This window comes from Coloeus monedula, assembly GCF_965178545.1.
Source record: "Coloeus monedula genome assembly, chromosome: 9".
Taxonomy (NCBI): domain Eukaryota; kingdom Metazoa; phylum Chordata; class Aves; order Passeriformes; family Corvidae; genus Coloeus; species Coloeus monedula.
Genome location: NC_138789.1, coordinates 27,302,863 through 27,330,521, shown reverse-complemented (window position 1 = coordinate 27,330,521; position 27,659 = coordinate 27,302,863). Strand labels below are relative to the sequence as shown.

The 27,659-nt window shown below is 50.2% G+C and overlaps 1 protein-coding gene across 3 annotated transcripts in view; it reads left to right on the top strand.

The window, feature by feature from the left end:
• The window catches only part of SSBP3 (single stranded DNA binding protein 3), a 54,435-nt gene extending 29,957 nt beyond the window's left edge, over positions 1 to 24,478 (top strand). The window contains exons 5-18 of one of the 3 annotated variants that reach the window (XM_082287463.1): positions 6,928 to 7,017; positions 14,813 to 14,893; positions 15,711 to 15,770; positions 17,759 to 17,825; positions 17,933 to 18,009; positions 20,834 to 20,898; positions 20,998 to 21,046; positions 21,279 to 21,314; positions 21,502 to 21,556; positions 22,047 to 22,117; positions 22,849 to 22,927; positions 23,124 to 23,152; positions 23,340 to 23,441; positions 23,992 to 24,478. In XM_082287463.1, the coding sequence (XP_082143589.1) occupies positions 6,928 to 7,017; positions 14,813 to 14,893; positions 15,711 to 15,770; positions 17,759 to 17,825; positions 17,933 to 18,009; positions 20,834 to 20,898; positions 20,998 to 21,046; positions 21,279 to 21,314; positions 21,502 to 21,556; positions 22,047 to 22,117; positions 22,849 to 22,927; positions 23,124 to 23,152; positions 23,340 to 23,441; positions 23,992 to 24,021 (891 nt within the window). In that variant the 3' untranslated portion in view covers positions 24,022 to 24,478. The remainder of the gene's footprint in view (positions 1 to 6,927; positions 7,018 to 14,812; positions 14,894 to 15,710; positions 15,771 to 17,758; positions 17,826 to 17,932; positions 18,010 to 20,833; positions 20,899 to 20,997; positions 21,047 to 21,278; positions 21,315 to 21,501; positions 21,557 to 22,046; positions 22,118 to 22,848; positions 22,928 to 23,123; positions 23,153 to 23,339; positions 23,442 to 23,991) is intronic. The other 2 variants (XM_082287464.1, XM_082287465.1) reach the window with 2 other exon arrangements.
• The last annotated feature ends 3,181 nt before the right edge of the window (positions 24,479 to 27,659 follow it).

The following is a 27,659-nucleotide window of genomic DNA, read 5'->3' as shown; positions in this document are numbered from 1 at the left end:
TGTAATGTTTTTTAAAATCTGAAGTTAATCTGTGGGCTTTCCATAAAGTCTTGTGTGGGTACATCAGGAGCAAGTTTCAGTGGAGCCACGGAGTGTCCAGTGCAGAAGGGAGTGCAGGTTGTTAGTGCAAGGAGCTGCCGGGTGGCCCTCACAGAGCTGAGCATCCCACACTGATAGATGAGCAGTAGATTAATAGTCCTAAGCAATTGCATTATCTAATGAAAATTTTATATAATTATTTTATATCACTTTTTTGGCAGGTAGACCCTGAAATGGATGGTATTGATTGCTGGAAAAGAGCCTGGCCTGTCTGTTGCTGGAATTATTAGAGGAGAATTGATAGTAATTAATACCTGTGTATTTACAGCATTTTCTGGGGTGCTAATTGCATGGGATCCATTTAAGCTGTTTGGCAGTGGGGAGGGTTCATACACTGGTTTTAAGGTGTAGCTGGGATCTTGTGCTGGGCAAGATGCTGGCAGTGGGAAGGCCAGGACCATCAGCTTCACCTTCACTCCAAGCCAGGGATAAGGGGGCACTCTGGGCTGCCCATGGCAAAGCATCCCTAAATAGCAGGGTTGGGGTGAATCTATACACCTACCACATGGTGTGAAGCCCTGGAGTGCTGTCCTCTGCAAAACCCTTCCTGAGTCAGGGGAAGCACTTCCAGCAAGCCCGGCTTCACTTCCCACAAGTTTCCCTTTGTAAACCTCCCTGTACACACGCGTGTGCAAAACGGAGCCTGACTGCGTTTAGTCTGTTTTACACCTCCCATGCTTATCCCCCCCCACTCTCCACCCCCCCTTTAATTCGGTCGCTGTGAAATTTTTGCAGCCCTGCCAAGTTATTTCCTTGGGATATATTTAGAGAAAGCCAGCTCAGCAGAGCGCGCTGGGTGTTTGTGGAAGGATGTTTGTAAATGTTAGCAGGAACGCTGGCGGGCTGGCGGAGCAGATGTCCGCGAGATGCTACCAAGAGCCTTATTTACAAACTTGTAAATGACTGAAGGGGTTTCCTTCCCGGGGATAAGGGGGACGCCGACTTAAGAGATTAAAATCCTATTGTTTCGTGGCCGGAGCTGCTGTCTCAGATTATCCTTTACAAGGGAGGGGGAAAAAAAAACCTACAAAAAAACCCGTATTAGCTTGAAACACCATTCAACTGTTGTGCCTTTTTTTAATGTTTTTTTTTTAAGGCTCAAGGAAAATACGGGGCTGGGGGTTGTTTCTTTCTCCGTAAAGGAGAGGGAAAAAGTGGCTGAGCATGGCTGTTCCCGACCAGGGTGTATGCTGGAGCTTTGTGTGCCAGGTGGCTCACAGGTGATGGATTTAAAATAAGCACAAAAAGCTTGTGGTGTTGCAGAAGTATAATTAAGCTGAACCTGTATGCACAGCATGATGTCCTATGGGAACACCGTGATGGCTTTTGGGTGGTTTGGTGATACTGCTATGAGCCCATTTAATCTGTTGTGGAGGTTTTTTTTGTATCTGGCAAATGCACAAAGCTTCATCCCAATGTTCTTTTACCTCCTCTTACCCTAAAATAAACCAAAACTGGTTTGTTTTGTCTTCTGGAGCATCCAGCCAAGTGGCTTGCACTGGAGGAAGCAGGATGGAGAGTGGCATACCCCAGCTGGCGAGCACAGCGTGCCCCAAAAACACGCTGAGCCCACCCGAGAGGCTCTGCAGGTGCCGTGGTTTTGAAGTGGGTGCCACAGTGGGTGCCCGCTGCTGGCACGTGGGCTGGCAGTTGCACTCTCAGAGCCTGCAGCAGGCTGGTGTTCTATTTATTTTGGTGCACGTTGATGCAACGCAGGCGCTGGCACCGACCCGCGGAGGGGGCTGATGTGGGAGAGGATCTGAGGGCTCGGTCCGGAGGAAGCGGTCGGCATGTCGTCCTCTGTGGTGTTAATCGGGTTACTCTGAGGTGTGGGAGGGTTCTATTATTAAATTTAAAACCTGGCTATATAAGATGAAGGCAGCTTTAACGAGATGAAAAGGCTTAACTGGAGTCCAATTAAATTCCGTATTACCTGTTTACGCAGCCTGCTTAAGTCCTGACCCGCACGCTGGTTTCTTCTTTAGGCTCCAAAGCCTGTGCTCTAGGCAAAAAAATAAAATCAAAGGAGACAGATAGATACCAGATCACCAGCATGTCCTGAGCACCCCCGCGTGCTCCTACCCAAGGCAGCTGCTCCCATAGTGGCTGCGAGGTGTGAGATGCAGCCAAAATCCTCTCTTCTGGAGAGGAGAGACAGGGCAAAAACAGCTGGAGCTCAAAAAGGAAATACCCAGCCACCCTTAGTTTGGTTCTAGGTCTGTGCCATGAAGGTGTTTTTGCTCTCCCCATCTCACTGCTAGGTTGATGGAGGCTGTGGCTGGCCAAGCAGCCAGTGCTGGTGGTGCTTCCCACGAATGGAGCACCCTCTCCGTTGCCTGGCAGCACCTTGCACCACTGTTGGCAGGTTATTTTTATTAAAAATAAGTGTTTGGTGAAAGCCAACATGGGATGCTGGGGCAAGATGGTCTCCTAGAGCATGCAGTGGGGACACCAGCTTGCATTTAATGGCAGAGTTACTACCACCAGTTGGAACCTGGTTTTCATAGATGGTTTCTGTTAACCATTGCTTGTGTTGGTGAAGCATGGCAGGTTTTTGGGTAGGTGGTGAGCTGAGGCTTGGCCACCATTGCCACCATTGTCTCACCATGACACTGAGAGCCCTGCAGGATGGGGTGCAGTGCCTTAGCCCACCTTCAAGCTGCTCTTCAATGTCCAGCAATGGGGATTAGGAGGAAGAATCCCTTGCAGCAGCCCTGTGTGTGGACAGCACATCCAGAAAGTTCCTTAGCTTCCCAAGCCCTCTCTTGTAGGGTACTGCCTTTTATTAGGCGGGTACCCTGGAGCTGGGGGCTGGGAGCAGCAACGTTCTGGTGGTGACGGTGATTTCAACCCACCTGCTCTGGTTTCTAAATTCAGCCCCCAAAACCCTCGTGGGGCCTCGGTGGTGCCTCACGGCTGCTCTGGGGCCGAGCGTGCGGCAGGGCGGGGGGCAGGAAACGGCTCGCCGCACCCTGCTCGCAGCAAGCCCTCACGCCCAGCAAAGCCCTAAACCCTGCAGTAAAGAAAGTAAATAAACAAAAGCACCGGACCGCAGCTCCTCCCAGGGCTGTGGGACAGCGGAGGTGAGTTGTGTTCCCGGCTCAGCCGGCCTGGGAAAGCAAATGTGGGTGACACCAAAGTGCTGGTGGGGATGCGCCAGAGGCCGGGGAGCTGCGTGAGGCAGCCACGCAAGTGCCTCTTCTCTGCTGCTCTTTAGCACAGTTAATACAGCGGAATAACCTGGTTTCTCCTGAAGGATTGGGTTAAGAAAACAAGATGGTTTTAATAGCCCTTTTACATCCTGCATAGATTGCAGCTGAAGACCCTAACCGGCTTTGCAGCACATCTTTTCCTTTTTTCCCTTTTTTTTCCTCCATAACCTGATGCCAGCGGTCCTGCGCAAGCAGGCTCCTGTCGATAATTCAAGTGCCCAGCTCCTGGCTGTGCTGTTTTGTCCGATTTCTATTGCCTCCTGACCTCCATCCTTCTTTATTTGCAAAGCTATACTCGCAGGCAGCGGTAATAAATCAATTAATGACTCTGATGAATCGTTTAATGGCTGACAAAATAACACTACAGTCAACAGCTTGGATCTCTACAGCAGTACCAGAAGATGCTGGTTGACTCAGGGTAGGGAGACGAAACAGAGACTGTTAGCTCAATTAGTGCAATTAGTGTGCGATTTAAAGGCTTAGACGGCATCTGCTGGCGTACCAGGCCGGTGTGTTAACTGAGAGCTTTGGTTTGGAAGCAAAACACGGTGATCCAGATTGTCATCATTCCGCTGGCTTCCACCAAAAAAAGAGGAAAAATACCAACGTATGTGGCAGGGAATTAAAAATACATATGTGTGTTTGTGTATATAGCTATACATGTGCGCCCCAGGAACACATATATATATTGATTTCCAACGTGGAGAAAATTTGCCATCTTACGAAAGGCAAATGAGCTGGCGTGCCAGCATTGCCAGAGCTGTCCTGGCTCATTTCTGGCAGTGGTTTCCATGTGCTTTGGTGGAAGGAAATTCAGGGTGTCACATGCCAGTGGGGACCTTCATGTGGCTGATGTGCTTCTGGTTCAGCACCAGCTTGGACGTAGTGGCACAGCAGTTCCATGCCCCTTTTGGCCAGCTTCTGTGGCAACTGCACATTGTATCTGCACCAGGGAGACTCGATGGGTTTTAGATAATTCACCTAAGGAAAGAGCTTTCGAAAGCAAACTGCAACTAAGAGTCCCTAAAAAGAGTTTCTGGGACAAAATGGTGAATATAAACCATGTGGGAGGAGTTGCGTGGCCAAAAAAGTCCTGGAAATGGGTGCTGGATAGCCCTTGGGTTTGGGCTCTGACCCTTAGGGTTTGGATGATCACCCTTAAGGTTTGGAAAAGTTGTTCCTGCTTTTTTCCCCTTTTTCCTTTCATTTCTGGCACGCCCAAGTGTTTTACAGAGCTGCTCCAGCCACGGCTGCATTCCCATCGCTTCACCAGGGCTAAAGGTGCCTCGGTGTTTACCTTAGCAGCGGTGATGGGGAGGGGAATAAAAAAAGAAATAAAATGTCACTTTGCAGCCTTGTAAATCATTCATCAAGGGCTGACCAATTTGGCTCCCATCCTACAATATGCTCAGGGCACTTGCGGGTTTTTAATTACCGAGTTCTGCCAAGCGCCACATGTGTGAGGAACTTTAAATCCCCGTTTACGCCGCGAAGGCATAGGTGAGGTTTCAGGGTGTTTAACACGGAAAAATACTCTGTGGTTTTGTGGAAAAATGGGCATTTGCTTCAAGATTTTCTTTGGCTCCTCTGCTCTTCTCCCTCTGCTCCCTGTTGCAGACGGGAGGAGAGGAGCAGCTTTCTTTCCCCCTGGATCCCCAAATCCATGTGCCTCCTCACTCCCCACCACTTCGGGATCCATTTCGCTTTGGGAGATTCCCCAAGCAAAGGATTATAGTGTGCTGGAAATCTCTTGAAACCATAAAATATCACCTTGGCAGCTTTATTGCAGCGCTTGCCGCCTTGGGAGAGAAGCGTTTTGCGTGATAGAGGGTTTAATAAAGGAAATTCCAAATGGGCTCGCTGCAGTTTGGGGCTCGGTCTTATATATTTTTGCATTAAGAACCGTCATCTGCTTTGCAGAGAAACTGCAATATGTTCATGGCCTTGGATTAAGATTTGGTTTTACTTTTATAGCTGACCCACTTGGGGGGATGGAGGGAGGGGGAGAAGTGGGTTCACTCCCTCTCCCATCTATTTTTGCTGCCGTCTGATGTATAAAAAGAGCCTGGAATGGGCAGGCTTATTTTTCCTGCCAGGACTTTTTTTTTTATTAACTGTAAAAACACTCAGATCTGGCCTTTGCTGCTGATGGGGGAAAGGCTGCTCAGGATGCCTTGTTCAGGGGCATGGGGGGAGTGTGGTGTGGGCTGTGCCTGGGGTTGCAGGACTCTGTAGCCTCAGGGGGAACTGGTTATTTCATGAAGGGAGGCTCTTACTGGGGAATCAGCCTCCGCTGTTGTCTGTGTCACTTGCAGCTCTGAGGTGCTGGAGTGGTAAAACCAACCACTCATCCGGCGTGGTCCTGGCCTTCATCCCACATCCTGCACGCCAGCTCCTGCTGGAGAGCGTGATGAGGGGCACAAGGGATGCCCTGGGAAGGCACAAGGCAATGATTAGTCAGGTGCTCCCCTGCCTCTGCAAGGCTTTCTGGTTAGAAATAGCAAGATTGCCGACCAAACATGGGGATCCTATCATGGCAATCCTTAGTCCTTAGTAATAATCCTTAATTTTCCAGGCTGCTCTGACAGCCTGGCTTCCCCCTCTGCTCACATCTTGTGGTTGTTGCTGCATCAGATGCGGTCAGGAGCCGGGGCTGGCTCAGCTGCTGTTGGGACGTGGAGTTTAGTGGGTAAAACCAAGCCTGAGCAGGCTCACATGTACCCCATCTGTTCATGGGATTTCCTCAGTGGAAAATTTTTCCACTATGGTTTTAGGTGGGTACGTCCATCATAAAAATTGGTGGAGGGAGTAGTTCAGTGATCCAAACCTAATTAACAGCACTGAGGTGCCTTTATAACTGCCCTGGGAATGGAGGTCACTTGGTGGTGGCAAACTGGGCTGCACCTGGGTGGCACAGGTACTGCTCCTAACCCCACAGGGGTGTGTCACCAGCAGTGGCTTTTAGGGAAAGATCTTTTTCTTGTATTTTCCATCAGAGTGGGAATAATGCTGGTGCTTTCCCAGAAGAAGTGAATAAATACAAATAGGGATGCTGAGAAGGAGCAAGTGGGGTATCCAGGTACCCCATGTCTGTCTCTGTCCCACCTTTTTGGGGCTGGAGCTGTGCTGGTGGCTCATTCTGGGGAGGCAGGAGGGGGAATGTGACTCCACAGGTTGAGTGCAATGAATTTGGAAATGAATAATAAAGTCTTGGCATGCTGGTGAGGTCAGGGAAGCATAATTTTGGAAGGACAGGGCTAAACCATCAAGCATGGCGGGGAGGTAGGAGAGAAGCATTTTCAAAGCTTTCAAGCAGCTTCTGCCTAAAATGACACATTGGATGAGGCTCCTTGGTGGATTAACAAGACTCAATGCCTGGATAAATGAATAAACAAACCCTAGAATTATCTCCAGGTTCTGTGTGGCCATCTCCTCCATGGGTGAGTCACAGAGACCAGTGCCCCTCCAGCTGTGAGCATCCTCCAGGGGGAAAGATGCTCAGGGCCCCAGAGATACAAGGCAGATGGACTCAGTATGATGTGGCAGGAGAGGTGGCATTTTTGATGTGCTTTTGTCATAACTCTGACCATGTTTGCCCTGGTTTTGTTCCCCGCAGAGCGCAGCTGCTGCCCCGAGTCCCGTGCTTGGAAACATTCCCCCGAATGACGGGATGCCCGGGGGCCCCATCCCGCCCGGGTTCTTCCAGGTAGGCTGCCGCTCCTCCCGGTGCTCCCTCCACACCGCGCACGTGTTTGCTTTCGCTCTGGGTGTCAGCGCTGTCATGCCTGTGTTGTTTTTTTTTTTCCCCAAGAGGATGCTAGGGAAGCAGCATGCCTGCACAGCTGACCTGTCTAGGAATAACTTGTGTTCTGCTGTCCTTCCACATTTGCTTTCTATCTTTTGTGGCCTTAAAGCAAATTCCTTTCTCGCTCAAAGAGGTTACTGTGTATTTACAACCAGTGTTTTTTTACAAAGCTGCTTGGTTTGTGTTTGGGTTGGGATTGTATTTGTTCTCCAGTCCTAACAGACGGGCGTAATTGAAAACATTCTGGATTTTGATTCCTGAAGCTTTTTCCCCCTCCTCTGGTTAACCACTTGATTTTTTCCAAATGCAATCACTGAATGCATTAACAAGTCCTGGCTGCGGCTGCAGGCGGGAGTGGGCTCCAGCCAAATCCCTGAATGCCGTGGAGGCACCTTGTAAGCAAATACCCAGCAAAGTCCCCAACATCCCCTCACTCCTTCCTTATCCCACACCGAGCTGACAGAGGAGGGGCTAACATGTTTGGAGTGACGCTGACAGAAAGGACATCAACAAGCACAAAGAAAAGGAGTTTTCAAACCTCAAACCTTGGGGGTTTTCTCAGGAATCTCTTTGCCTGGGGTGAGCTGCACTGGTTTGCAGCAACATAAGCTTTCGGTGCTTTAAAATCCTCCTGCTTGAGGACAAAACACTTGTTCGTGTTAAAAATGGGATAAGAGTTGAAAGGAATATTTGTTTTGGCAAGCTGGGCTTTTTTTAATCTGGGCTTGTGATTTGTATATGGGAGAACTTCTCGGGCAGTAGACAGGCGAGCTCGATAAGGAGCTTGTGATTTATTGTGGCGATATCTGAGCCCGATATCGGCGATTGCGTTTGTGTGGGAAGGGGGAAGGAGGGTCCTGTCTTTTTTTTTTTGAGAGAAAGAGAGATCCCATTTCCTGAACATGCTTCTGACAAAGTAAGAATATCCGATATTGATCGGGAACCCTAAAACAGGCGAATCTTGTAGCAGCGCTCGGCGGCAGGGGGTGAAGCCAACGGCAGAGATGCAATCTCGCAGGTCATAGCTGCTGCCAGCAATCCGAGTGCCAAGCTGCTACTTCCAACAAATGTGTCTCCAAAACGTCCTGATCTCGCCCCGTGGTGAAGCTGACTGTCCTTTGGGGCTTCTGCTTCACGCCGAGCTGCGAGGGCTGCAGAACTGGCATGAATTTAGGGCAAGGCACCAAGAGTATGGGTTGGCTTTCCCGGAGCGGGAAAGGTGAGGAAGAGGAGTCACATCTCTCCAGACTTACTGTTCATGCTGCCGTCTCGACTCTTCCTGTTGACAGCCCCCAAGCTGTCCCCCCTCTTTCCTTTCTGCCCTCCTGTAGCACTTTTGCACTGAGGGTCTGATTCAGGAGCAAACAACCCATCCTAGCTCCCTGGCTGCCGTGCAGCTGGCCTGGGAGCCGCTGGGGCAGGGGGTGGCTCAGAAGCAGGAGGGGATCCTGAAGCCCCAGATAATGTAATAACACTGGTACAGGTGTCGTGTGGGGGATGCTGCCCATCCCCAGCGCTGCCGGAGGGAAGAGAGGGTGGGTGCTGGTGCATATGGCTCACATGTGACATCTCAAGAGCCTGCCTTTCCTGAAAGCCCTCCAACATCTGGTTTCTCCTCCCAGCCCTCGGGATGGAAAGCAGAAGAAAAATCCCACCTTTTAACACAGTCTGAACATCGCCTCCATGAAAGCCTGTCTGATTTATTGCGGGTGCTGGAGCCGATTCCAGCTTCGGGAGATGCTGGAGAGCAGCTCTTTGCAGAGGTGGGCTGGAGGCTCAGTGTCGAGCCAGTCACAGCTCAGGGGTAATTTCCTATCTGTAGGAGATTAAAGTGCCTAAATTCAGAGGGCAAAACCAAAAAGGTCACAGAAGATAGAAAGGATTTTTCCCCAACCTTTGGTATGCCAGCCCTGGGAGTGAGTGAGGTGGTACCACCTCAGCCAGTGCCATCCTCATGCCAGGAGACTGCTGGAGAGGACTCAGGGATTTTCAGCATCTCTCTCTTCTGCACCAGGGACCTGCAAGGGATATTCCCAAGGGTAGCAGGCATGGGCAGATAGTTTTTAAGATGAATTCGAGACTGATCATGTCCAGGCATGGTGGGGCATCACACAGGGAGCTGAGGAATGAGTCACCGGCAAAGCTCAGGTAGCAGAAACCTTGCACTGCCACCCTGGGGGTGCATGACCGCCCCCAGCCCTGAATGTGAGGATGTCCACCACAGATTGGCAAAGGAAGAAAATGTATATGGACTGTTCCTGGGACTCTGTAGCCCAAACCCATGTGAGTGAGCTTGGGAGGAGAAGGAATGTTCCAGGAAAGGGAGAAGCAAGAAGGACTCCAGGCTACAGTGCCCATCCACAGCCACTGCCTTGCAGTGAGATACCCTTCCCAGTGCCAGGGCTCAGCAGCACCTTCAGGCCAGGGGCCGAGGGAAGTGTAGCCTGCAGAATCTCCCAAAATTATGGGAAAGGAGAGGCCCATGGCACTCCTGGGTTGCTGGGGCATTTCATGGTGCCAGCCAGTGGCACAGCATCGGCTGCGCTCCGGACAAAAGGTTGGCTGGGTTGATGGCCAGCATGGGTAGATGCTTTTATTTAAATCTCTCTCTTTGTCCCGTTGAGATGAGCAAACAAACCCTCTGCTCATCCTCCTAAAGGTCATCAGAGGCGTTCCTGCTTTTGTTTTGAAAGCTGGATTCATGCCGGGGTGCAGATCCCTTGCAGGAGGGACGGGGGGGTGCCAGGGAAATACAGGAAGGAAAAGGAAAAATTGAAAGCAATTAATATCACACCTTTATACCACTAAATAAATGGGGGGGAGGGGAGGAGCAAGTCAGCAGCCCCCCAGCCATGCCTGCTTTCCCCAGCACCGCCCCGTACCCCGCGCTGATGAAATGGAAAGTTGACCATAAATCAATGTCGGTGCTGCGTTAGCTATGCATCAGCGGCTCGGCGCCGAGATGCACCAAAACAAAGCACCGGCTGCTCCGTGTTCCCACACTGCCCCCTAATGCAGACAGACCTCTGGAGCTGGGGAGGACCGGGGGCTCCAGAGCCCGGGGGGCTCCCCCCCTACATCCCCTGCCCTCCCCGCCTCTCCTCCCCACATCCTGGAGACCTCCCTCTTTGGGTGAGGTCGCCCGTGGGGTGAGGATGGTAAAGCCAGGGACAATAGGAAGGGGTCCATGTTGTCCTGCTCCCTCCTTGGAGGCCACCATTTTCCCCCTGCCCAGCTGTCCTGATGTCTCAGTGGGATTTGGCACTGCTCGGCAGGTGCCACCAACTCTGGTTAGCCAGTTCCTGTGAGGCAGCACAAGAGCCATAAAACCAGGCTGCTCTTCCCAAAATCCTGGGGTAGAACTTGGTACCAGCCTGCACCAGGCAGGGTTTGAAGGAAGGTAGCCTACAAGCTGGAGGAAAGGAAAAGCAAGCATCAGAGAAAGTTTTTTTTCTGGAAGTTTAGTAGGATGCCCGAGGCTTTTGTACCGAGCGTCTGGAGCATATGGTGGGATTTGCAGTCAACTTTCTCTCGGGTGCTCCAGCCAGATGGAGGTGACTGTTCTTGGCTCCGGCTGACACGGGTTTGTTTCCTGAAGAGCTTGTGTTAAACATATTCCTTAAAACCAGGCTTCTGCAGTTGGGAGCCCCAGCTGCAGGCGAGGCAGAGCTCCTGCCCACGACTGCCTTTCGCTGTCTGCGGGGGAACTTGGCCCGCCTCGCCTCGCCTTGCCTTGCTGCATTGCCTTGCCTTGCCTTGCCTTGCCTAACCTCGCCTTGCTTTGCCTTGCCTTGCTTTGCCTTGCCTTGCCTTGCCTTGTCTAACCTCTCCTGGCCTCGCCTTGCCCTCTCTCGGGAAGGTCCTCACCCAGCACCACATGCTGGAAGTCAACCAGGGTCTTTCTTTTTGAAGGCAACTGGAGCATCTCTCCTAAAGGCTAAAGTGATAACCTCATTTTTTTCTTGACAACTTGCAAAACATCTCTCTCCTTCAGTAGAAATACAGCTCCTCTCCAATAAACCCAGGCATGGCTTCAATTAATATCCATCTAATTTATTTTAGTATTTTCTAACGTCAAAACTGGCAGGCAGGGGCAGGTATTTTAAACACAAGATGCTTCCCTATTGCTATCTCGAAACCATCGGTGTCTCATGGCAGTGATGCTTTGCCTTCTCGTACCGTCCTGCCTTGTTCTGCCACCCCCAGAGGTGCTTGAAAATGTTTTTAAATAGCAAAACTCCCCCATTAGCTGAAAGTATGTAGCCCATAAAACATGATCCATTTGTGGTGAATTACACTGGAAACATAAATTGACACACGCAGAGCTATGATTGCTCATGCCATTTTCCATCTTTAATATTTTACAAGAAGTTTGAGGAGTCGAGCTCATGAAAGACAGAGTGGAAATAACCTGATCTCCTGGAAACTCCCTGTAGGAAGCAGCTGTGGCAGCAAACTTCGGCTGTCCGGCAAGCCAGGTTGGGCTTTGAAAGTCCCTGGAGTGTAGAGGGGAGAAAAAAATGAAGCAGAGCAGAGGTTGGGGCACCGACAGCTGTTGGAAACAGTTTCCTCTAACACCGTTTCAGCTGTGGACTTGTTTTTGGTGTTTTTTGAGGCAGCTACAGGAAGATGAAGAACAACCCCACACACAAGAGTGTCCAATTTGGGGAAAAAAGGGAAAACTTATTAGATTATGGAGTTTCTCTGGTTGGAGAGAGCGCTGGTTGGAGATGAGAGTGAAGCAACTGCAGAGCAGGTCCTGCTTGCCCAGCATGGAGTGTCAGAAGGAGCTGTGCCGCAGGGATGTGTCTCCAGGGCTGGACAGAGGGATGTGGAGGAAGCAGGACGGCATGTGTTCAACCTCCTCTTTTAACAGGAGTAGTTAATAACTGCTAAACACAGGGTTTTTTAAGAAAAAAGGGATGTTCTGTTGGTTGGTGCCCACAAGTCGTCTCTGCAAAACACTTGTCTCAACTGCCGTGATCCATCGGGAGCATCTGCCGCTTCCTCTGCAGCGAGGCAATTCCGTGCGAAAAGGCAACCGCTGTGGCAGGCCTTCCTAGCCCTACACGGGTCCCAGCCCTGAAACATCTGCAAATATTTATGGAGATAACACTGTCCAGAGGGGCTGCGTTCCTGACGGAGCAGGGCAGCCGTGCCGAGGGGGCTGCGGCAGTCGCAGCTCCGAGCGAGCGTGTTGGATGCTGCTGCTGGGAAAAAGTAAGAAAAGAAGGAAAAATAGCTGCTTTCATCTCCTACCTGCCTGCCAAAACATTTGCACAAGCTGGGCATCACCTTATCCAGAAGTGTCCTCTGGGAACGGTACCATATGGGATAATGCAAGGGCAAGGATGCTGCGGCGCCGAGCCTGGAGCATCCCAGGAGCAGCCTTGGTGTTGGGGCAGGACCACGCTCCAGAGGATGCACTCAGCAGCACAAACAGCGGATGCTCTCTGGATCCAGCTGCAACAGGAGATTTTTCTCTGGTGGAAATGCTGCCATGTCCCATAGATGCTTTTTCTCCAATAATCAAACACTGTTTGCTCTGCAGCTCGAAATGCAGAGCCAGAGCATCACCTTCAGGCCCAGCCAGGGTGCTTTCAGGTGGCCGTGTCTCCCACGTGTTTGATACCTGTTCACCCCACATCCTCACCTGCTGTGGGATACGAGGGGAAGGACATCGGTACGTGGGCAGCAATGACCCCCTCCTGCAGCACAAGGCAGGCATCATGGGGGACACTGACTCTTGCAGTGATGGGGCTTGAGGTTTGGCCTCTGCCAGCCCTGGTTTTTACCTTCCAATTGGTTTCATCACTCATTCACCTCTTCTAATCTTCCCTACCCCAAATCCTGTGGCTGAGACATGTAGGAAGGGCTTTGGTGGTGGCTGCCAGACCTCACTGGGGGATAGTGGGAGCTGTGTGCTGCTCCTGCTGCACTTTGCATTCACAGACAGACTTAGCAACTCAGAAGCAGAAATAAGTCAACTTCAATGCCTGGAGAGGACTTCTGCTAAAGGAGGTTGATGCTGCAGTTGGACCTCAGAGGTTTGTCTTCTCCACTTTGGTGGGACATGGATGGAGAAGGCAGGGGGAGGGCTGTCCTGAGGTGCTGTGACCTGGTCCAGATGAGGTTGGCCAGGCAGTAAGGGCAGGGCCTGGTTCCTTTTGGCTCCTGGAGAATAAATGGTGGTGTAAGTGGTGGGGTTTCAGCGGCTGGAGCAGAGAGGCTGGCAGGAGGCTGTTGGTTTTAAATCCGCTTGGCTCCATCTCACCGCCGAACCATTCAAATTTAAAAAAAAATTTAAAAAAAAAAAAGGGGGAAGAAGAAAAAACCCAGCCTCTTACTTTATTTACATTGCACTCAAGTTTCCGCTGTACAAAAGATTTGCAGGTGCAAATATGTCCTGCCTTCATTAACTTCCCCTCCCTTTTTAATTTATGTGATTTCAATTTTCCTTCCCTGTACTGTTAATTAGGGGACCCTCTAATCAGTACCATTATCACAGTGGTATTCATGTTTAGGAAAGCTGCTAAACAAATGCTTGCAAAATTGCTAAATGGCTAATTAATGTCTGTTAATTAAGAAAATTGCTCATGGTAACAAACCATGCCATTGCTGGCAGCAGCTAGAAGGCGAACACTTGTTGAAATTAGTAACGAGGCAGGTAGAGAACATCTGCTCCGGCGCCGGTCCTGGAGCCTGCCGTCGCTTCCCATCACCTACTGACAGAGCTCCTGTGCTTTCTCTACCAATTACACCTCCTTTGACTCAAGAAATACTATTTTTTTTTTTTTTTCTTTCCTCACGTTAACACGCACCGGTATGTTTCTTGCACCGAGCTCGCGGTTTTTCCAAGCAAATTTTCATTTTGTGCTTTTAAGGGAAATTTAAAAAAAAAAAAAAAAGAAAAACCAAAGTGGGCGTTCAAGCCCAAAATGTCAGCGACTGCTGCATTGCAGCCTTAAACCTGCACCAACTAATCTCTCCTTTTTTCCCCTAGACATCCTTTCTTTGCTCGCAAGCCATTTTACTCGCATCCTTAGGGAATCCACCTCGAGGAAGGATGTTGCATCCCTTCAGTGTGGCAGTGCAGCCCCGGTTGTGCCGGCCAAACGCTGCCCAAGCGTGAGCTGGGACGTGCTCCTCGTCCTCCGCGCTCACTCCAGCACCTCCAGTGAACCACGGTCAAAACACAAACCCAGAGGTGTTTCCAACCTTTGGGATGAGAGAGGAAAAAAAAAGATTTTTTTTTTAAATTTTTCTTTTTTTTTTTTTTTTTTTTTTTCAGTTTGGGGGTGTTTTTTGTATTTCCCCCCAACCTCTCTGGTCCTCTCCTGCATATATTTTTTTTTTCCTTGTTGCACGCCCCTGCAAAGTGTTTCCCTGTGTGTTTATCATTGCAGACTTGGTTGAACCACTGGACCGTTTACCCTCAATGTGGCCACTGTATTTTGACAGATATTCTGATTTTGAAAATATATTTTTTTTTGCATATATCATAACTCATTGTTCGGCTGCAAATGAATAGAAACTCAATTTTAGAAACAAAAAAAAAAAAAAGGAAAAAACAATAATTTAAAACCGGGAGAACTGACTCCCCAACTAAACAGGTCCACCCGTGAATCCTTTTTTTAGCTCTTTCTGCGCTTTCATGTGCTAATCTATAACCTCCTTCTACTGTCTGACCTCACAGGGACCGCCTGGGTCACAGCCCTCGCCACACGCACAGCCTCCACCCCACAATCCTAGCAGCATGATGGGACCCCACAGTCAGGTAAAGACACTAGTGATGGGTAGGGCTGTGAACCGCGACGTGCGCTCGATTTACTTCTTTTTTCCCCCCTCTGTAAGCATGCTGGGCAGCGGGTACCCGCTCCCCGGGGAGCATCCTCCCGGGCACCCCAGCTCCAAAGCAAAATGTTGGTTTTTTTCCCTTTTTTTTTCTTTTTTTTTTTCTTTCTCTTTTTCTTTTTTTTTCTTTTTTTTTTTTTTTTGTTTTTTTTTTTTGTTTTTTGGATATGCAGTTGTCAATGAACTGAGAAGTCAATCGTGGGTATCAGACTGTTTTACCTGCCCAAGGTAGCCTGAGAAATTTAACTTGATGTGGGTTTTTAAGCTTCTGTTAGTAGCAGCAGTTGTAAAAAGAAGTAACTTTAAGCCTTTCTTCTTTTTTTTTTTTTTCAGTACTTAGCACTGGGGTTTTTTGTGTGTGCGTGTCTGTATGTGCTTATTTGCCACTTTTTTTTAATATATCTCTATATATTTAAACTTGAACATTATCTAACACTCAGGGTTTCCCACCCATGCACTAATTTTAACAGCCTCACCTAGTATTGCCGATGTCAAACACGCTCTCAAACAATAAACCTACAGAGAAAATGTCTAAAAAACGGACTCCAGACACCTTTCTCTTTTTTTTTTTTTTTTCCCTTTTGAAACATAACTTTTTTAAAAAGGATGTCTCCAGAAAAAAAAAAAAACAAAACAAACCACAGAAATACCAAAAGCAGTGTGTACAGGCTAACCAGCGTGCGTGGGGAGCGTGCTGCCTCCCCACAGCTCAGCCCTGACCCCCTTTTGTGTCCCCACAGCCGTTCATGTCGCCGCGCTACGCCGGAGGTCCCCGGCCCCCCATCAGGATGGGCAACCAGGTATTGCACTCCCGGGATTCCACATTTCCTAGGGATAGCTGTTATTTGGGAAGGGGGATGAGGGGCAGGTGTCCTGCAGATGCTCCTTGGGTATGGGTGGCAAGCGTTGCCTCCTTTGGTCACCCTCCTTTTTCCTAGTGCTGGAGCATCAGGTGTCACTTAACGATGGTAGTTTAATTTTATTTTGAGGTTTGGGCCTATCCAGGGTGGGAACAGCCGCGGGGAATTGCTGCTTTCCGCCCGTGGTGTTCCCAGCAGGGCTGTGCTGTGCCGCGTGCTCGCTGTCTGCCTGGATTTTCCCTGCAATCGCAGAAAATTAAAGTGATGAAGATAATCCTGCTGCTGGGTTGACCGAGCGTTTAGATCAGCGGCAGGGTCAAGCGAGGCAGGTCACTGCTGAATTTTTTGGGTTGGGTTTATCCTCTTATCCCAGCTTATACAAGGGCAGTTTGTTTCTGGCCTTATGGACTGAGGCTTCCACCCCATGCCTTGCCTGGACGCATGCGTGGCCTTTGGTTAAGGAATTTGTCTCCTTCCCAACGATGCTGTGCAGATCCATAGGGTAATGACCAAGCCAGAGGTTATTTGTCACTAAAGGGAAATTAAAGGAAACCTGTAATTCCTTTTAGCAGCAGAGGTGTCTCTGCAAAAATTACCTCGGGAGCTTGTTTTTTGGCTATCAGTGTTATTTTCCTGTAGGTCTAATTAGCAGAAAGAGCAGGATAGTCAGGAAATAGGGTGTACCAGCTTGCTCTGGGTTTGTGCTTCCTGAATTTGAGGCTTGAGTCTTTGGAACTTGCTGACTGATAGTCAGACAGCTGAGATGTAGCTGAGAAAAACCCAGAAGGGGCTAATGGAGGACCCCCGTGCCAGGGTGGCTGGAAGAGCTTTCCACCCAGGGCACTGATGGCTGTTCTAACGAGGTATTAATTCACTGCACCTCCTCATGGGTCAGTTTTAACAGGACCCCATCCTGCAGTGGTTCTGGGCTCATCTTGAGCTCTGCTGGAGGTGAGCACAGTGAACTGAGCAGGCAGGAGAGGCAGGGGAGACTGGTTTGGGGAGGCTGTTTGTTCCCACAGCAGGATCAAGCATCCAGGAGTGGGTAAAGTTAATTAGAATGATTTCATTTTATTCCCCCAAACACCACATATAAAGCACATGTTTGTACCTAGGCAGAGCTCAGCAAGGTTATGGTCACATCCTGAGGGATAAGAGGAATAAACAGGCAGGCAGGAAGGTCAGGCAGCAGAAGTGTAAATATCCACCTCTGCAACCCCCCTGGTTTATCTTCCTCTTGCTGCCAGCTTCCAGCCTGCAAAAAACTTGGGACTGGGCTGATTCTGCCTCAGCACAGCCATGTGCACCCAGGGCCTGTGCTGTGCTCCAGCACTGGGATCCTCTGTATTGGCATCCAAGTAAAAAGCAGTGCCGTAGCAAAACTGTTTACAGTTTGCTTCCCTCAGGCAGACAGTATCTGCATTTTTCTTCCTCTTTATCTGTTTGGAGTAGCCTTTGAAGCTTAAATAGCAGCATTGCCCGAGTGGAATGGGAGTCTGGGGAGGGGGAGCATTCAGCTTCCCCTCAGCCTGTGTGGGGGTGGGTCCCAGCCCTGCTCTGCTACACATGGAGCATCTCCCCACCACAGCCGGTGAATCACTGCCTGGTTTGGCCCTGGTGCTGTGTGTTACCAGGGTACCATCCTGCTCCTCACCTTTCCCTGCTGGATTTGGCACCTCTGCCCTGCTCAGCCTGGGTTTTCCCCTGCTTCCCTAAAGTACAAGAGCATGCAGCCTGGCGGGACGAGAAAACACTGGCACCTTGTTTAAGGTTTAGAGGGGGTTTGCAGAAGAATGAGGGAGGCAAACACCTGGAGACTGTAAGCAGTGGGATGTGGGATGCAGAAGGACACAGTGGGATGTGGGATACAGCAGGATGCAGCAGGATGCAGGATTTATTTTTTTAATCTTGCTCCCTTGCTTTCGCAGCCCCCGGGTGCCGTTCCCGGTACACAGCCATTGCTGCCCAATTCGATGGATCCCACGCGACAGCAAGGTAAACCCAGCAGAGGAGGGTCGAGTGCTGATGTTCCTAATCAGCTGTTAATTTGGGACCCAGAGTGGCTGCGGTGCCACGTAACACCCCTGCTTTCCTCCCAACAGGGCACCCTAACATGGGCGGCCCCATGCAAAGGATGAATCCTCCACGAGGGATGGGCCCCATGGGTCCCGGTCCGCAGGTAAGCCCAGTGCCAAAGTGCATCCTACAAACCGTGGGAACAACCTCCTGGGGCTCAGAGGGCTGGGAGTTCCCCCCCCCCCCGCAACACACCCTGTCCCCCCATTAGTGTTAATGCGTTTTACATTAGGCTTGCATCTGGAAATCCCTCCTTTTAACAGGAGTGAGGTCTTCAGAGCTCATTAAGGGTATTGCAGCCTCCCTCCTGCCCTTCTGTCAGAGGGGATGGCACTTAGCTCCGCACCGGAGCAGCCTTTGAGTGCATTACACTGCCTGCCTGGGAAACAGTTACGACCCTAACAGCAGGAAAGGGAAAGGAGGCTTGCATTTGAAATTAATAAATAAAAAGAAATGGCAAAGATCCCTTGAGCAAGGGAATAAGGCTTTCCCCTGCGAGGTTCCCCTCCACCTGCCCCTCCTGCTGCCTGCTTGAGCTCTCTATTTCAGGAAAGGGGAGTAAACTCTTGAAATTAAGCAGATCTGGGTTAATACATGCTGTCGTTCCGTTGATTCACTTTATGGAGTGGCTTGTTGTTGACTCACTCCTGTTTGTTCCTTCTATGAGACTTCAAAACCAGATTACCATATTTTGGTTGGAGGTTTATCCTCTCTGCATCGTCGCCTACGTGGAGTTTGTAGCGCGAGGATCAGAGTCTGTCAGGAGACGAGCGGGTGCGCTGGAGTTTTGTTTTGTTTTTCCCCTGGAGACTGTTGAGATAAGTGGATGTTGTGTAAAGAGGGAGTTGTATCATCTCTTTAGCACCAACCTGAGGATGCTGCTTGGGGGTGCTCGGCCATCTCCATCCATCCTAGGATAGGGGACAAAAATCCTGCGCGAGCATCGTTTCGCAAAGCAAGCCGTCTCATAGCGCTGCTGCTGTGCTTAAAATCCTCCTTTCCTGGAGGATTACACCCAAAATAAAAAAAGAAAAAATGCATTTTGCTAGCGTGGCCTGCGCCAAGGCGAGTGGCGGCGGCTTGCCCGGGGGAGGCTGCTTCCCACTGCCAGAGCTCGCCGTGAAACTTGGAAGCGGCGAGCGCGCGCTGAGCGCCGCGTGGGATGGCGGCGGCTCTGGGAGCCGGCAGGAGTTGTGAAATGTTCAGAGCTTTATTTTTGACTCCACCGTTCCCTGTGTGTGTACATTGGGGAGAGGTTTTTTAAGAGGCAGCCTTTCCCTGGAGAAGCGCTGGGCTTCCCAATCTGGCACCCGCAGGCGCTGCCTCCCCGCAGCCATCCAGGAATCAGCGCCTGCGCAGGCAGCCACCAAAAATACCGACCCAGACCCAGCAGCCCCTCACACCTTGTGTGCCCAGGGCTTGTTTACCTTTAAGTTTTGCATTGGAACCTTCCTAAATACTGCTCAAACAATTCCAGAGGGCTGCAGAACATCCAGCCAGGACATCCCAGCGTCCTGACAGCAGCTCCTTATTACACAGCAGTGATGAATCATCCCTTTCAGCTGTTTGCCGCTGCCTTTTTCCCTTTAAGAGTCCCATTTGTAGCTCTGCAGAAGCCAGGACAGGGTTTGCCAGCACCGATATGAAGAGGGTTTGTAGCTCTGTGGGTTTTGGCGGTGCCTTGCCCAGGTCGCTCAGCACAGCTGCGTTCCCTCCCCACCCTCCCTGAGCATCTTTCAGCTGGCTTCGTTTTCTAGCCTTTCAGCTCCAATTAAAAATGCTGAGCCCTTTTTTTTTTTTTTTTAAACAAGGGGCTTGATGCTGCTATTCAGTGTAAATGGCTGAATTTTCAATCAATTAAGGACTTGCTGGTAATTTGTTTGGGGAAAACCCTTTTCTGCCTTTTCAAAACAAACTTTGGTGATGCCCTCAGCAGGGCACCATGCACTGGTGCATCCGTAAATCCAGGTAAAAATTGACAGCACTAAAGCATTGAACTTAAAATCATCTTGGAGCACTCCAAGGGGCTGGGGTGTAGGAAGTGGCCAGCCATCCCTCCTCCTGCTGTAGCAGTTTTTTCTTCAAATGGCAGAAATACAGTCCAAAAAGATGCATTACAGAGAGGGAGGTGGGAGGGGAAGAGCGGCAGCGCGACCTAAATCCGGCTGCACGTCGCCTGGAGGGCACAGGGAGCAAAGCACGGACCAAATGGAGCGCGGCATTCGGGGGATTCCTCTTCCTCCTCTGCCTTGGGCTTGGCTTTGTACTAGAGCTGGTTTTAGGAGAGGAGGCATGCAGATCTGAGGCTCCTGGTCCCAGCTGGAGGCTAAGCCAGGGAGGAATAAGGCAGGAGAGGAGGCCCAGGGGGCTGCCTGTCCTCGCCCACTCCCCGCGGCTGCAGACCCGCTCCAGGGGATGGAGCAGAGAGCTGGGGAGCAACAGAAAAACAAGCCTGGCTTGGTTTTCCCTACTCCAGCAGCCATCCAGGGAGCAGGGAATGCTCCATCTTGGGGGGAGCTCATGCAGACTTTCCTCATCCTTACACTGCAGCAGGAACCTTCCAAGTGGTGCCTTTTCTCCTCCTGCCCCTGTTTTCTCCTGCACAGAGGGAAAAATCCAAAAGGCTGTTGCTGGAGACTGTGAACAGAATTGTCTCCCAGAGCTGGGAGGGGGATGTTTTCCCTCCACAAAGAGCGAGGAGGGGGAACTTTGGGGCTCTGCCTGGATACCGTCCATATTCAGCTGCCTGGTTTTTTGTGAACACAATTGCCTCTTAGGCTTATCGTCATTAATTTCTTTTTTAAAGCTCATTTTTGCACACAGACACGCTTGGTTTTTTGTTTGTTTATTGGCCTTTTTTCCCCTTTCTCTCGTCTCTCTGGTGTCCCTTCCCGTTGCGGTAGACTGACCCTTGGTTATCGTTGCAGAACTACGGCAGCGGCATGAGACCTCCACCCAACTCCCTAGGTCCTGGCATGCCTGGAATTAACATGTAAGGCAATCCCTGTGCCGGGAGGTTGGACCGCTGGCTCGGGGCTGTCTGGAGGAAAGCACAACATTTATTTTTTCCCCTGTTTAATTCTGTCCCCAGGGGGCCGGGCGCTGGTAGACCGTGGCCGAACCCCAGCAGTGCTAACTCAGTGAGTGTCTTGGGGCAAAAGCTGGGTTGGTTGGGAAGTGTCCTGCAAACGGGATCATTCCCCATTAGCTGAGTCCTGCTAATGACAGTGGGGTTCCCCAGCCTCTTGCTTAGGCTGCTGGGATTCCCATCGTGGCCAGGCTGAGGGGGCACTGGGGGTCTTGGCTGTGCCCTGCTGGGATCCAGCCTGTGGGACACTCCCATGGCTGAATCTGTCTCTCTTGTCCTTACAGATCCCATATTCTTCTTCATCGCCTGGTACATACGTGGTGAGTCCTCCTGCCCCAGCTGTCTGTCCTTTTGTCAGGAGTTCACGTGGTCCTGGGGGGGAATCAGTGCCATGGGAGGTGACTGGGCCTGGGTTTGGCGGGGTGGGAGTTGGGGGAGGTGTTTGAAAACATGGAAAGGTGGGCAATGCTCATGTTTGCACATCTGACGCCGGCTTTGTCTCCGCAGGGTCCGCCCGGTGGCGGTGGCCCTCCAGGGACACCCATCATGCCCAGCCCTGCAGGTATGAGCCCCCTGAGACCTCCCCCTCTCTCCAGGGCCAGTCCTCCCAGGCTCCTGCCCCTTCCCATGCCAGGAAACTCACATCCCTGGGGTTGTACTGCTGAGCACAGGTGATCCCTGCCCTATTGGTAATGACCAATTTTTGTGGCTTTTGGCTTTCTGGGAAGTGAGTGGCATGGGCTGCTTGGCTTTGGGATGGCATTTGGGGATGTTCCTACATCCCCCTATGGATCTGGATGCTGTGGGGCTCAGGAAGGTGAGGAATTACCTCCCCACCCTTCCCAGCCAGGAGTTGAATTATTTTTCACAGTTGAATTTCTGTGATTAAAAACTTTGTGGATCTTCATTAAATACAAATTAGCCAGAAAATGGTGGTAGTTAGAGGGAATTTTGGGTGATAAAATACAAAAGAATGAGTTCAAGTGGCATGAGTTTGTTTTAATTAAGAAATGAATTAATCACCCGACTTACTGGGCTTCACTGTTCCACAGATTCAACAAATTCAAGTGACAACATCTACACAATGATTAATCCAGTACCGCCCGCAGGCAGTCGATCGAATGTAAGTCTGCTTTCTAATAATTTACATATCAGATACCATAACAAATCATAATTAACTTCATCAGTTGAGAGTAAAGCAGTTTAATTGATTTCAGCCATTTGTTACAAAACAGAAATAAAACAAACCATCAAAAAGCGATTAACTCTTGGGCGACTTTGTTAATTTTTTATGCTTATTAAGAGAGCGGCGGTCCTGCTGCTCCGGCCGAGGTGCTGGGTTTTGTGGGATATGGGCAACCTTAAATCCTGTGGAATGCTGGTTGGAGGGAGCCCTCTGTGCTGCCATGGCTCTGGGTCTGCCATCCAGCCAGATTTTAGAGCTGAACCCACAGGACCATGAGCCCCGCAGCCTTGGGGGGTGATAACAGCCCCAAGTCATGCCAGGGAATGTTTGGATTGGATATTAGGAAAATTTTTTTCATGGAAAGGGTTGCTGAGCATTGGAATGTGCTACCCAGGGCAGTGGTGGAGTCACCATCCCTGGAAGTGTCCAAGAAATGTGTGGATCTGGCATTTCAGAATATGGTTTAGTGGTGGTGCTGAGTTGACTGTTAGACTTGGTGATCTCAAGGGACTTTTGCAGCCTTAACAGTCAGTCATTCTGTGATATGCCCCTCCTTGCCCTGCTCCAGAGGGATGGCTGGGGCAGGGACAGTCCTCAGGAGCCACCGTGGCAGCTGCTTGGGGTTGTTTCGTGGCTGATTTTGGTTTTGTTGCCTTTTTCTTCCGCAGTTCCCAATGGGCCCCGGCTCTGACGGCCCCATGGGCGGCATGGGCGGGATGGAGCCCCATCACATGAACGGATCGTTAGGTGAGCCACGGTGATCCTTCATGCCCTGGGAACACTGGCAGAGCATCCCAGTGCCTGCTCCCATCCCGGGGTTAGCCCCCAGTTTGCACCAGTGCTCAAAGCAGAGCCTTTGGGTGGAAATCAGTGAGGGTGTGAGGGGCACAGGGCCATGGCTGCAGGCCCAGTAAGGCTCTTCTCCTTTCTCTCCCCTGTCCAGGGTCAGGAGACATAGATGGACTTCCAAAAGTAAGTGGGGTTGCAGGGTGGGTGTGTGGGCTCTCCCCTTTCCTCAGCACTGGGGTGCTGCTGTGACCCTGATGGATGGGGACACAGGGAATGTGACTGGGGTGGGCAGGGCTGTGTCCTAACCCCGTGGCGTTTCAGGGGGGAGGCGTGGGGACCTGCTCACCACCTCCCCTCCTGTCTCCCACAGAATTCTCCAAACAACATAAGTGGCATTAGCAATCCCCCGGGCACTCCAAGAGACGACGGGGAGCTGGGAGGCAACTTTCTCCATTCCTTCCAAAATGACAATGTGAGTGAGTGCCTGCCTGGGGACAGGGAGACAGTCCCGAGGTGTCCCGGCACGGGGATGGGTGGGCTTGGACCTGGATTATGCCGTGTGTGAGCTGCTCCAGGACAGAAAAATGGGCAGGAGGGAATAGGCCAGTGGGTGGAAGTCTGGGGTCTGTGCTGGGACAGGGCTGTACCTGGTGTAGGGGGGAGGATCTGCAGGGTGGAGAGGAGCCCCAGTGCAGCCTGGCTGATTCGAGGCTCCGTGGGTGGCTGCAGACATCCCTCCTCTTCTCCCTCTATTAGCAGCATATACACATGTGCATGTTAATTATTTGTTTTAAATTGCATCTCACCCCATACTGTTCTGCTGATTTTCTTCCCGGAAAAGCAAGTTACAGCACAGATTAGGCCCTGATAAATTGGAGTCTCCAGCATATCCTCTCTTCCTGGTTTATTAGATCCAGTTAGGTTGCTGTGTAGTTGTCATCAGCCTCCTTTTGCATCCCCCTCTTCGATGTCGGGGGGTCTGACCCGCCTGGTTTCTCACCGTGGCTCTGTCTCTCTTGCAGTATTCCCCCAGCATGACGATGAGTGTGTGATTTCCCTCCCCCTCCTCCTCTCCAGGATCAAGAGAGTCAGCTGCCGTTCGGAGGATCTCAACGAATTATGCAAGAAGAAGAAGAAGAAGAAGCTAGGTGTATGGGCAGGGACACGTGTGGCGGGGGCCAAAACCCCAGGTTTAGTTTCATGCAATAAAAAGGCTGAACTTTTTATTCCATAAAACATGAAGGACAAAACTTAAAATATTTCAAGACATGACAAGACCCTTCTTTGTGCAGAAGGGTTTATATATGTACATGACACTTCTTTTTGGAAACAAACGGAAGCCTCTAGCACCCAACTCCGATCTCTTTGCTTTGTTCTTTTAAATAAAGACAGAAACCGAACCTGTTGTATGTTTGTGCCGTGCGACACCAGGAAGCTAGTCTAGATATGAAATCATGTTGTCTCTGTTGTAGTCATTTTTTTAAATAAACTGGACAGTTTACAATGGTGGTTTTCGTTCAGAAGGCCTGTTTTTCTTTTTTTTTGTTGTTTTTCTTTTTTTGTTTTTCTTTTTTTGTTTTGGGGGGTTTTTTTTGTTCGTTTGCAGCACAACGCTTCCTCCTCCAGTTAACAAGATCTGCTTTGGGGAAGAGACTCCACCACCTCGTTATAAACTTGTTAACGCAGGTGACCCCTTCTAGGATCACATCCTCGAATGAATCGTGATCTTGCTCTCTGTGACTGTGGCATGCACTGTGTTAGTCTTTCCCCCCCCTCTGAGTACAAGAAGAAATCTCTTGTCCCTCCCTTCCCCAGAGTCCTTCAGCTGGTTCACTACAAAAATCGATTTTTTTAATAATTTTTTTTTTTTTTTTAAATCCACCGGGAAAAATGGGTTAATCTGACCTGGGACTTTGAAACTGTGATCTCCAGCTAACTTTGGGAATTTCTGGGGGTTTTATTTGCTTTGGTGGTATTTTGGGGGGGGGGGGGGAGGGTGAGAGGGGATTCTTTTCTTTAGAGATGTGCTCTTGTCAGGATTTCACTTATCTATAATTTGGAACTGGATGGAGATATTTTTTAAAGAATTCTTGTTGTTAAAATGTAACCTTGCTATTCTGTAGGCTCGCTCTGTAATAAGAAAATAAAAATTAATGGCAAGCATCGAAGGCCCTTCCTTCTGGTGGGAGAGGAAGGGACGAGCCAAGGCGGCGGGTTGGGATCTCTGTACATGACACTATCCTGTAGTTTGGTCTTTGTTTTTCTCCAGCTCCCATTTCTGCTCCATGTATATCATATTCTGTAAAATATTCTCTCCCTTGGATTTGACCTTTGTGCGGATTATTGAAAGCATTGTATCTTGTTTCAGTGTTTTTTCTTACCTTGTAGTCTGGTTCGAAAATTACCGAGAGGGGAAAAAAAAATAATTATTATACATTGTAGTTTGTGTACGATATTTGTTGATAATGTTTTATTAAAGGGATGTCTTTTTTCCGCACCCCTTCATTGAAATGTTTTTGGGGGACATTTGGCTTGTTTTTATTATTCTGACAGCAAGACATGAGATGACAAAACATTTTTTTTTTAGTGTGTAATACCAATAATTTTTTTTTTAACGTTTGCCTTCTTTTTCCTAGGCCATTTTCATTGTACTTTACCTGTAGAAAGTCGGGAGGGGTGGGTGGGATGGGGGGTCTGAGGGTGTCAGTCTCATAGTTACAGCCAGGTTAATATTTTCCAAGTAACTGAATGCAGATTTGTTGCATTGCATACCCAGGCGCTCCCCAAGGGGTCAACTTTTTACCTTTTCCACTTTTTCATCTTGTTCAGGTTTTGGGGGGGTTTTTCCTTTTTTTTTTTTTTTTCTTAATTTTTTGTTCTGACGTGAGGAAATGAAAGGACCAGTTTTAATGTATTTTAAAATGAATAGCTAAATTATTGTCTTCATTGGTATGGGATGGTTTTTTGAATGAAATGGTTCCCCCCGTCTCCCCCTTCCCCTGCTGTAATAAATATCAACATAAACATTTGATTTCGGTGCTCTGCAGTTTGTTCCTGGTGTTTGCTGCCAGACCCAGGGTGGGAGTTGGGTATTTTTTTCCAACTTTTTATCGAGGACCAAACCCCAGATTTGGGGTATGGGAGCAGAGGTGATGCAGAGCTGAGAAGGTGGTGTTTGGGGGGCTGGCTGAGGCTGGAAATTCAAAATCCCAAAGGGATTTGGGGGCAGTTCAGGACCTGGGTGAAGGTTAACAGTGCCTGCTTGTTTCTTGGAATTTTTTTTTTTTTAAGCATTTTGAAAATTTAGCCTAGAAAATGGTCAGTGTTGTCTGCATCAGGCTGAGGATGTGCTGGCCGGACCCTTGCCCTCCCCACACACAGCCCACCAGGCTGCAGGCGGAGAAGGGTGTTTTAGGGACTAAAAAGGGTTGGTTTTTTTTCTCTTGTATGCTGTTCCCCAGGCTTTGCTCATTAGAGGCTGGAGGAGTTGGGATGCCAGCATGGCGATGGAGGCTGGTCTCCCCTGCAGCAGCTCCCTGGGACAGGAGCTGGGTCCTGCTACCTCCCGTTGCCAGACTGCTGCACTGCTGGGAGGTAAGAAGGAGAGGGGAAGACATGAGTGTTGTTTTCAAATATATAAATATTGGGCTTGCAGTGGGGTCTGTGACCCCCTCCTTGGGCAAGAGCTGCAGTGCTGGGTGGGTGTGTGCACCACTGCAGGAACAAACTCAGCTCCAGGAGCTACTGGGGATGGAGAAATGCAGGCAACCCAACCTGCTTCCCCAATGGGCAGCATCAGAGGCTGCTGCAGCATTTGGGGAAAGACTGGGGATTTTTAGGCCTTTGGTGGTTGCGAGTGCCAGGTGCCTGAAACGCTCCCGGCAGCTGCTGTGTGAGACTTGTTCTCTCCCTTTGACTAGTTGGGGCAGGACGTGGCTGGCTGTGAGCCCTCTCCCTCCTCGTGGGGAGTTTCAGGCGTGGGCTGTGGGCTCGGGGGGCTGTGGGCCGTCCTGGAGCTCTGCTGCTCCTGGGGAACGCTCCCACCTGGCACTGGCACCCGCGGCCACGTCACTGCTGGAATTCCAGCAGCCAGCACCGTGTGGTTGCGGGTGCTCGAGGAGCAGAAGGGCGAGGGGGCAATGCTCTGGATGGCTGCTGGGTTTGGGAACCACCATCGTGCCTGCAGAGCCCGTCAGCAGAGGAGCAGGGTGTGTTTGCACCCTTTGCTGCCCGGGCAGGTTTGCTTCCAGGGTAATGCTACTGATGTCCATGTGCAGGGCCCACAGCCGTGCCCCAGTGTGGATTTTGGTCCAGGCAATCACGTCCCCCTGTGCTTTGCAGAAAGTAGAGTGTGAGCATTGTCCATCACTTGGAATCATGACCCCTGAGGGGTTGAGGCCAGTGAGGAAATCCTGCCCTCACAAATCCTGGGTGCCATCCCTGCCAACCCGGGTCTTGCTCAGCTGCCCAGAGCTTGCACTGCTGCCTGTTGTGCTTTTTATTGTAGGGCATAGAAAAGTCCTTCCTGTTGGTTCTTAAGGGTTACAGGCTGGTATTATTAACTATCTCCATGAAACTGCCGAGTTCCCTCCTCAAAACATCTCCTGAGCCCAGCCTCAGGGATAATTGTCTCCCCCATTAGTTTTCATTAAATTAAATGAAGGAGGAGGATCTGAACAACCAGGGGCCT